A 10,365-nucleotide genomic window follows, 5' to 3' on the forward strand; every position below is an offset into this window, starting at 1 on the left:
GCGTGCACCTCATTAGCTACAGTGTGGTTCCCCTTGACGCCTGTTAGTAGTAACACCCGCACTGATTGACTCAACAACACTTGATATAGCCATAAAAGGTGATAGGGCTTTTTATCTTATCCATTTCAGCCTGAAGGCTGCGAGCCGATTCATGAAGCGAATAATGGGCGAGCAAGAATCGCCATGATACGCACACGGACGCCTCCTCTCACTTTCCCTCTCCTCTTCTTATTTTGAAATCAGAGACACATCACATCGTAGAACAACCACATGTGTTGACCGAAAATTACCTCCTTCCGTCATTCCACCGGAATAAGAGCCTCCCAACGACTTCGTTGTAGCAGTAACACCTTCGAGAATCAATCTCCCCGAACGTGTGCAGAACCAAGCGGGGAACCAATTAATCTACTCAAACACACGTGACACCGTATACTCCATTAAACACTATAATGACCATATCACAACTTGTAACACAGGTAGATCCTCAGATAGTTCGCCCGTTTTACACGCAAAACTCGGTGGAAAACGCGATATTCGCGGCCTGTAGCAGTCTTGAAATATCTTTTTCGTATCACTAGGGTGGAGCTCAATTGAGGCAATCAGCGTAACATACACACCTGCTATACTAACTTCAGCCTATTGCTGCATCATGCAAAATTTATATTACATTTTCGAGTAAGAGCGGCGGGTACTAATAGAAACCCCATAAAATCTACGCAATCAGCACTCCTTCGTCCAGCCGAGTGATAGCCAATATAGGGGTATAGCTGCCGGCTCAGTCACCGCCTGAGCCCTGGTGTGATCGGCGACTGAGAGCTCGATAAGTAGGAATGCAATCTCTTTGAAAACTCCACGCTGACCGATTCGGCTGGTACCGAATACCCAAAATAATTCGAAATTTTAGTCATTTAACTTGAAAAATTATGGTGAAGAATTTCAAGTATATTTCCTCATTATAGCAGTCGGACCACATTATTACATCGAGTCTTCTTATTCGAACACTTTCCTCAGCTTACCAAAAACACAGACTCCTTCTTCGCGATGAACGACATCCTAGGAATATTTTTCAACTGCAACCGCAACTCGTTCGCAAGGACCCCAACACCACAACAAAGTAGATTGATTTAACTCATTCTACAGATGCCAGCAGCAACAGAAGTGGTAGTAATAATAATGGCAGTAATCATTGACGATAACCATGACGACGACTATCCACCTCATCTACCGACAAGATACCACTCCTCTTTAACTTCACTGCTGCTGTTGCCATTGATTTCTACTACTACGAATACTCCTACATGGTTACCAGTATCTTTTTAGGGGAGATACTAGGCAAAGGAACCTCTTGTCAAGTATGAGGGCCCCGAACAAAATGATGACGATAGTAGTAGTAGTGACGAAGATAGTGACAGATATGGTAGTAGAAAGGGCGATGTAGATAAGCGACTCAGCCGACGACAACAACAATAGAGCCCTTCTACTGGTAGTAATAATAAGACTCTGATTACAAGCCGTACTTGAAATCATACTGGTTTCGCACACCCAAACGACGTTGCTAATTTTCGAGAAGATTCACAGAAATTTACGCCAAAGAGAAATGAGTTCAACCAAGTTCGCGGAATGTTGCATCCATCGAAACGTAGTAGACTCCTTATCACCTGAGCTCAAAATTATTACGTTCGCTTCAAGGCACTGAGTATTACCGAGATATGATGTTGTCCACCACCATCATCACCATTACGCCTCTGGGCATTCGAAACCAATATCGACTTCAATTACCTGCCCACACGAGGATGAGCTTTCTTGTAAATGATTCCCATCACTGTGACAACAGACACATAGTATTAGAAATAAACTTAAATAATAGCATCTATCGCAGTCTTCTCTTCCTCATCATCAACATCCACTTGCCGCTATCACGATATATACAGCAATGAGAACTGACGTCTAAACTGCTGCTCACCAGAAAAGAACCCGCCAATGGATACCTTATTGCCTCTCAGGAAAAACATAATCGTCCTCATAATACAGTGGGAGAGACAAACAAAGGCTATTACTACAAGTACAACTACTACCAACCTCATACATAGGCGTCGAACTACGGATAATAATACTAAGAGCGCCGTCACTGTAGCGAAATAATGAGGAGTTAACGGCAATACATGCCTCCGAGTCGTTATTCAGCAACATCAGGCTTACTTCGCTTGACCAGCCGCTTGAGCCGGCTTACCCTGATTCGCCCCCCCAGCCGAACCTTGTGTACTTTGCTGCGATCCTGATGAACGATAACACACAATTCAACAAGATTAAAGAGAAAACAAAATGATCTCAACTTACTTTCGTAGTTGAGAATTGTCCAATCAAATACAAAGTCGTACTGGAATGCCTCGCGAAAGAACAGGTCCTTGAGAGTTCGGCGTAGGTAAGCATAGTCTGGCCTGATCATTTACGCATTCTACCACAACTACTACTGCTCGCTATTTACCTGTCCTCGAACCTCAGGCTTCGGCAGTAGTTCAAGTAGTTGACGAACTCACAAGGGAAGTTCTTACAGAGGACCTCAACTGGAGTACTCATCTTCTTTTCCATAATCTTCTCGTATTTATCCTTTTTAGTATGGGCGCGCAGTCCCTGAGGTAGAGCACCGCTATAACCGATACTCGTTGGATCTTCACCAACCTGCCACGGTAGACTGCCTCTGTTGAAGTACATGAGGACGTAGCCGAGCGCCTCGAGGTCGTCTCTTCTAGATTGCTCAATGCCAAGATGAGTATTAACGGAAGCATAACGAGCAGTTCCTGACGACGATGAGCCCAGGTGATGGTATGCAAACATAAATCTCTTTGCTACCGGTGAGATTCTTATTTTCCCTATACGGGATGTGTTGTTGAGTCTTAGGATCGCGGAACTTCTTGGCGAGGCCGAAATCGATGATGCTGACCTGCGATGAGATCAACTGCCAATTCAGATCGCCCTCGTCTTCTTTTTCTCACCTGGTTGGCTTTCCTGCCGAGACCGATTAGAAAATTATCAGGTTTAATGTCGCGGTGAATGAAGTTCCTGGCGTGAACATACTCCACACGGTTGATCATTTGATCGGCCAGCATGAGCACCTACGTCGTTATTGCATATCAACTGATACCAACTACTTACCGTTTTCAAGCTGAACTTCCTGTTACAAAAGGTGAATAAGTCCTCCAGACTAGGGCCAAGGAGATCAATAACCATCACGTTATAGTCACCTTCGATGCCATACCAATGGACCTGCACAGTCGACCACAATCTCTACCACAACACACACAACTTCCTATCAACCCACCAGAGGGATGCCAACACCACCTGCCAGAATCTTGTATAGTTTGGACTCGTAAAGCAGTTGAGGATGTTTCGACTTGATAGATTCAAGCTTGATAGCGACCTAAGATTAACATCATTATAAAATCAGATTAACCCTCAATGGGGTACCTCCTCGCCAGTCTGTAGATTAGTCCCCACGTAAATGTCACCGAAACTGCCACTTCCGATCTTCCGTCCAATTCTGAACTTTCCACCAACTCTCAGATCCATGTTGCCAGACATTTAGGAGGAGCAAACACCTCGAAATAACAACGATAGATGAGCAATCCCTCGGCGAGTGTGAAAGAAGTCTATTAATAGCTGTTGAAACTCGTGTGAGCTCAGACCTGCTCCAGAAAGGGACAGCGACACAATTTTGACGGCAGACCATCGAAACCTATTCAATCCACTTGAGGGTGATTGTCGATCACATCCGCTTATGCTGTCCATGTCCTCCGTGTTGTTACAGTCCTCAATGTTGTGGCTACAGTACTTCGATACCCCGATTGGACCTATTTCGTATCATGTCACGGGGAGCTCAGGATACGCGAACAGTGAGGAGGCAGTCCCTATCGAGTGGAACAGTACGACGTTGACGATACATCGATAGCAACACGCCACCCTTCGAGATCGATCTTCCACATACGTGGGGGGAGCAGCGAAGAAACTTCGTTATGAACGGCCGCAAATTCAAGCGCGCGCGCCATCATAATCGATTTGAGCATCGCTGAGCAAGCTTTGCGGCTGTAGTGCGCAGTAAAGCTCGTGAAGGTATCTCCCATCGGTCATTTCTTCATTCACCTTCTCTAATCACTTAACGAGTTCAGAGTATTGTTCGCTATCCTGCTCGCCTAGGTTTTGGCTCTGTCTGTATGGGACGCTGGAAATGCTCTGTGTCGCTCTGATTACTGCTGTGTGGCTTCGTCTCTCGCCGTCTGCCTCCTCGAAGTACTACCTACTATTCATTGTGAGAGTCAATCCAAGGCAGTAACTGTCTGGTCTTTCGAGTTCGGTAATATCTTTTTTGATTCCACTAAATTCCACCATGGACGCAGCTGAGGCCCAAAAGCAGATTCAACAGATGGTTAACTTCATCCTCAATGAAGCCAAGGTAAGCAGCTCTTCGTTATCTACGGTAGCTTTTATATGTTTGTATCAGGACAAGTCTGAAGAGATTGAGGCTAAGGCTATGGAGGACTTCAACATCGAGAAGCTGAAGCTTGTCCAGCAGATGAAGGAGAAGGTCAGGAAGTAAGCCGAATCATAACTATTTTTATCATTGTCCGTATCTGCTGTTTTCAGGGAGTATGCCCAGAAGGCTAAGAAGATTGAGACTCAGAGAGCTATTGCTCGCTCCACTGCTATCAACCGTTCTCGATTGCAGAAAATCGGTGAGCGTGATGCTATGCTCCACAAGGCTGTTGATGATGCTATTGCCGAGCTCTCTGCTTATGCCAAGACTCCCGCCTACAAGACCACTGTGACCAACCTCATTGTCCAGGGTTGCTTCTCTCTTCTTGAGCCTGAGGTCACCATTCGTTGCCGTCAGGAGGATATGGCTCTTGTTGAGAGTATCATCCCCCAGGCTCAGAAGATCTACGCTGCCGAGATCGCCAAGCAGGCTAAGGGCACTACCAAGGCTGTTGTACTCACCCTAGACAGGAAGAACCCTCTCAAGGGCAAGGCTGGTGGTGTTGTGCTTAGTTGCAACGATGGCAAGATCCGTGTTGATAACACTCTGGACGCCCGTCTTCGTCAACTTGAGGAGAAGGACAAGCCTAATCTGCGTAAGGTCCTCTTCCCTATTGAGGCCTAAGATGTGCCATTATTATTACCATTGCTCCCTACCCGGTCGTTTTGTCCATCCACTAAGTGGCGACTATCATCATCACCTTCTGTCGGCGGCGGTCGTCGTTGTAGAATAGTTCTGCAATAGGCCCTCGTATTGGGGTGGTTTTCCGTGGTTGTTATTGCTGGTGGCGATGGCTTGAGTAACTACAGTGAGGCTACTTGTCTCAATTTCAACAATACAGTTTCGTATTCACGAGTACATCGAAGCAATGTCGAGTTTTTTAGTATCAATCGCGTGGAGTGATATACCATCGATGGTACGATAAGGTTGAACAGATTCAACGAGGTCGAACTTTCGAATGGAGTGGTTGTGTATTTTTTGACATTAAACTTTTGGCTCTACAATTTGAGCCTAATTCTTCGAGTTCAACTTGTTTTCGATCAGAGTTGATATGACTGAATGTGTTTAACACCAGTATAATCTTCTCCTAGTAGTGCTAGGTGAGCCCGTCGTCGCTGGTGTCTGCGTTCTGCGCTGTTCATCATGCACGGCTCGTGCAGTCATACTGACAGTTTAGATATTTACTGATAGATTCAGTCGGTGCTCAATTCTGGCCCTTCTTATTCTTCAGTGAAAATGATAACCTGTAAAGGTCTCTAGTGGATCTAGAACGTATAGCGTGTTGGGTGATGCCAGTACGGAAGTTACTTGATGGAAATGGTTCACATGAATGAATTTCAATAGACTGAGTTGACTGACGGGTAAGGCGATGTGTGTGTAGAGTTTAATGTAAAGGAAGAGAGGAGAAGTGAATGCACTCTGGCATGGGCTCGAGCTGTTGAGGCGACTGCAAAGGAAACTAGAGGAGTTGAAATTTTGCACTCGAATGATTGACCATTGGAGAAGCAAATGAATAGAGCATCGTGACGGTATTATCGTCGATTAGTATTGAAGACGATAAGGAAGGGTAACGACTAAAGGAGGTTAGACTATCGACGTGTGCAGATGAGCTTTCATTGAGTATATGTGAACTCGACAGTTCCCCACAACGTAATCACGTTTCTTGACCTTGGGGTTGTTGTGGCCGATTACTGTCACTTCCACTCGAGTTAAAATGTCGAGAGGCCGGTAGTACGAGATTGATAACTGACCAGAGTGAGGTGTGAGAACCCGAGTGAGGAAGGGCAGAAGCACTCTGGTCGACTTCCCTCCACCTGTTGAGGTTTTCTCGCCAATTTCACGGGCATAATTCCCTCGCATACTTGGACGGCTCGTCTGAGCTGAGCCGTCCAGCGTCTCGGTATATCATCAAGTAGCCTTGGCAAACTCCTGTAGCTCCCCGTGGGCGTGATTGTCTTAGATCAGTCCGGTGTTGTCATCCGTGGGTGTATATGGCAGAAGCGTGGGTGCATATCTTTATTGTGCGGTGCCGAATGAAACGATGGTTTCGGCGGGCGAAGATGATGATACATTGAAACGGTCTTGGGTCCTTGCGTACTCGGAAGGCATAGCCAATAAACTCCGTCGACTTCTGGCCCTTGACTACTCGTGTGGAGCCGGTTCGCCATGGATGGTTCACATTGTGAGGAATATTATGAGGCACCTCAAATTGGGTGCTTCAGTTGAAGTTTCTGAGTGGTTCGAAACACTGCCGGTACCGACAATATAAGCTACTCTTTGGTAGTCTACTTTTATTCTCCTGCAGTTGACTCTTATTTTTGTTTCCTCCATGAAGGTCGCTTTCACCATCGCTGCTCTGTCCGTTGCCGTCGCCGAGTATTGTCAGGATATTTGTGATGGTTATTCTCCCTGTGCTGACTCCAAGTATGGCTCCTACTGCAAGGGCAATGGTGTCTGCTTCGGTCTCTACCATAAGGATGATGGTTACTGCTTCCAGCCGACCGAACAGGACACTTGTGATGACTACACGTTGGAGCCGGTGGCTTGTCCCGAGCCCACACCCACCTGTCAGGACGTATGCAATGATATGTCTCAGTGCCGCGATTCCAAGTGGGGATCGTATTGCAAGACTTGGCAGAATCCGGCGGTTTGTTTCGGTATCATCAAGAAGGATGATGGTTCTCTTTGCTTTGCCCCCACTGATAGTGACTGCGAAGGTGAACCCTACTATTGTTAGCCTAGTTTAGGTATTCCTTAGCATCAACTATGTTGGTCGAATGTTCTTATCTGAGTAGTCGTGCAATCAATCTAGATGAGTGTTTCAATATTTTATATGCTGTTGTGTTTTATCCGGTACTTGAGCGGTGTTAAATAGACGCATCCAATTGCTCGAAGCCCCCTAGAGTGAAGAAATATGATTAAAAAGTCAAACGGGAGGATCGTCAGCGTGCGTTCGGTACGCACCCGCCTGCGGTAAACCCCAAGGTACGCACACTTTGAAGCCAATATATTTCAAGGAAGGACAGCTCTAATACTTGAGGGTTTATCGCGCAATACATCCATCTTCGTAAATGTGACCTTGTATATGAACACTTTACGTGAAGGTAGATCCTATCACGGTCTATCTACATGTGAGGTCCATTTTCATGTGAGGTTTCTAATTGGGTTGTTGCTTCGGATCAAGCCAGGGTCCATGACGAGAGAATGCCTCTGATTGTAAGCCAGCCCTTCCCCGTTGTGTATATCATTTTTATCGCCAGGAGTTTATTATTTTTAGAATACTTGAGTCTTGGGTTGAGTTGGTGATGATAGAGTTTCTATCAGTACTTCAAATTCGTCTTGACAACATCGGTGGCATCACTGGAAGCAGTGGCTGATGTAGCTCAGATGGCGGCCTCGGCCAGACACTCTCGGGATCTCGAGCTAAGTCGCGTGGTATCCGATCGCGCTGGTGGTTGATGAGCTCCGGAATGAAGACGTTAACGTGGAAGTTAACGCGATGAAGTTCACAGCGCCGAATCAATTCACAGTATTAATACATAGAGCCTTTATCGAGACAGAGTATGAGTGACACAACTTAGCACCCAGGTTCGATCCCGGCGGACCTGAGGTCTCAGACCTCTATCGACAAAAGCGTCATCTGGAGAGCATTCTAGCCATGAATCGACAGGAGACGTCGGGTTACTCAAGAACCCTTCTTAGTCGACGGTCCATGATACGCGATCGGTCCATTGCTAAAGTAGCAGAGGCTCTGCTGCAGAGCGGCGAGTGGGCAGGGTGACTCCCTATTCGATGATGGCAGACCACCATTGACAATCCCCACGATGAGTATTGCAGGCTCGGCAGTCACGGCAATCTCTCGTCAGGAAACTCCTGATGATGCCTCTGCCTTTCCTGATTTTTAGATCACTTTAATTCTTAAGGGGATGTCAAATTTCTATCTTGGTACAGCACGCGCCATCTAGAAGCGCGCAAACTAATTCCTTTACCACTCAACTCCCCATGCTTGATTACGTGCAAATCCAAGTCGCGCACTTGAAACTCAACAAAGCGCATTTTGGCCATTTTCACCTCCCCGACCGTAATGCATTTTCATCTGGTGTGCTCTTAGCGTCCTGAAGGGCGCTTATGGAGCCACTCCAGCCCTCCCCAGCTCACTGCGACCACACACCTGAATTGAACTTCATCGAGTATCTTGCTGCACGTGTCGTGTTATAACTGACAACGCATGTTGCTATGTCGCAAGAATGTGGTACTCAACACTCGACACGGCTTCCAAAAACACTTTGGTCACGGGGAGTACGTACGCTTACAATTGGAGATCGTTGTAACGGCACGCATATTCACTATTCTGGACGATTGAAAAAAATCAACCGTCCTTTCCATTATGGGTTGACCTTTTGGAAAAAAGTCATTCAGATGGAAATTCATTGGATGAGATTCGCGACCCAACGGTTTAACACTATGTAACACGACAGCTATATTATCATTAATACAACTCATCATGCGCAATATTGATTAATCGGTGCCACCATAACCCATGATATCTCAATAGCGTTACCTCACAGTCTATCCAACACCAAGAGATCAGTAGGCTCGGTTGCGGACACCGAATTAACCGATAGAGATGAGGCCAACTGGCCAATACATCAAATTCAACAACCTTTTCACCAGCGCATCAATCGCGCACCAAATTACTTCTCAGTGGCCTTCGCAGTCGAAGAAGCCACTTCCAAGAGATTGGCGATTTGGGCGGCAGTCATACCAGAATGGCTCAGACTAACCGTCATACGTCCGGGCACATCTCCAACAACAGGTGCCTTCACTTGAGCAGGCTGAGGGGCACCAGGAGCCGTGTTGTCGTAACCGTAGGTGTTAGCAGTGGAGTTCTCGGAGGGGCCGTAGGGCATCATATTCATACGTAGATCCCCCATTGGTGCCATCAACTGTGCCATAGCCTCGGGTAAGAAACCCAATGGTGGTTGGTAACCCATCATAGGGTCTGACAAGACAAATATGGTCGACCACATCGGAAGGTACCCCGTACCTTGAAAAGCCACCATAGCGGCCATATGCTCTGGAGGGAAGGGAGCTGTATGTCCTTGAGGGAAGCCCTTGCGGTAACCAGGAGGAGGGGGAGGCCTCTGCCTCAGCTCCTCGGGACTATGGGCGTAGAAGCACCTAGCGCCGTACCTGGCAAGCATAAATAGTAAAATAACGATTCGGTATCGCCATCTCACTTGCAGTGATCCCCATAACGGCAGAATCTGGTCTTAAGTAGCCTCTTGACGACATCGCTCATTTGCGGCGGCTCACCGCTGCTCACATCAGCACTGGTCACCACTGGGGCTGCCTGGGGGGCAGAGCCTTGTTCGGGGTCGTAGGCAGGAGGAAGGGTGAAAGGCTCCTCCTTGGGGGCATTAGGATCATCAGATTCACACACGTGAAGGGGAGTCGCGGTTGTAGCAGTATCCATAGCCAACAGCAATGTACCGCCACAAGGGAACAACGTCAACTGAGGGAAGAGTCTCTGCGACCACCGCTGGTCCGACACTCTAAAGAGGCCGACTAGGATGGGCCCGTCACAGCTGGGCTGGGCCGAGACTAATTTACGCCCCGGCCGTAGGTCAACTAGCAATGGACAACCTCAGCTTGACAAGGGAACGAGAGCCCGCACTTCGACATAGGAAATCCCTATTGGGAATGACACATCGGTCGTTGTTGCGCACTTGCAAGAATCGATTAGAATGGCGCGCGCTATCCTCCACGCAAGATGGGCAAGAGTCATCCATGCGAGATTCTCAGTAACGTTGAGGAGATGTTCATGGTTTCGGACG

General features: G+C 47.2%; 4 protein-coding genes across 4 annotated transcripts; 2 read left to right on the forward strand and 2 right to left on the reverse strand.

Moving 5' to 3' along the window:
* Positions 1–1,150: 1,150 nt before the first annotated feature.
* On the reverse strand, positions 1,151–3,601 carry Pmar_PMAR020161 (Casein kinase I, putative). The gene is made up of 11 exons (XM_002768491.1): positions 3,466–3,601; positions 3,320–3,418; positions 3,154–3,264; positions 2,994–3,113; positions 2,851–2,941; positions 2,680–2,798; positions 2,486–2,631; positions 2,338–2,438; positions 2,200–2,275; positions 1,704–1,779; positions 1,151–1,658 (listed from the first exon to the last, which is right to left on the reverse strand). Exons 1-10 carry the CDS (start codon positions 3,577–3,579, stop codon positions 1,776–1,778), a joined length of 981 nt encoding a protein of 326 aa, XP_002768537.1. The 5' UTR covers positions 3,580–3,601; the 3' UTR covers positions 1,151–1,658; positions 1,704–1,775.
* Positions 3,602–4,362: 761 nt separating this feature from the next.
* Positions 4,363–5,352, forward strand: Pmar_PMAR020162 (vacuolar ATP synthase subunit E, putative). The gene is made up of 3 exons (XM_002768492.1): positions 4,363–4,447; positions 4,496–4,587; positions 4,639–5,352. The coding sequence occupies exons 1-3, from the start codon at positions 4,382–4,384 to the stop codon at positions 5,150–5,152; spliced, it is 672 nt and encodes a 223-aa protein (XP_002768538.1). The 5' UTR covers positions 4,363–4,381; the 3' UTR covers positions 5,153–5,352.
* A 1,505-nt stretch (positions 5,353–6,857) lies between these two features.
* On the forward strand, positions 6,858–7,265 carry Pmar_PMAR020163 (hypothetical protein; the record flags this gene model as incomplete). Its single annotated transcript, XM_002768493.1, has 1 exon — positions 6,858–7,265. One exon carries the CDS (start codon positions 6,858–6,860, stop codon positions 7,263–7,265), a length of 408 nt encoding a protein of 135 aa, XP_002768539.1.
* A 1,957-nt stretch (positions 7,266–9,222) lies between these two features.
* Positions 9,223–10,004, reverse strand: Pmar_PMAR020164 (hypothetical protein; the record flags this gene model as incomplete). Its single annotated transcript, XM_002768494.1, has 3 exons — positions 9,223–9,530; positions 9,576–9,721; positions 9,769–10,004. 3 exons carry the CDS (start codon positions 10,002–10,004, stop codon positions 9,223–9,225), a joined length of 690 nt encoding a protein of 229 aa, XP_002768540.1.
* Positions 10,005–10,365: the final 361 nt, after the last annotated feature.

This window comes from Perkinsus marinus (assembly GCF_000006405.1).
Source record: "Perkinsus marinus ATCC 50983 genomic scaffold scf_1104296968036, whole genome shotgun sequence".
NCBI lineage: Eukaryota > Perkinsozoa > Perkinsida > Perkinsidae > Perkinsus > Perkinsus marinus.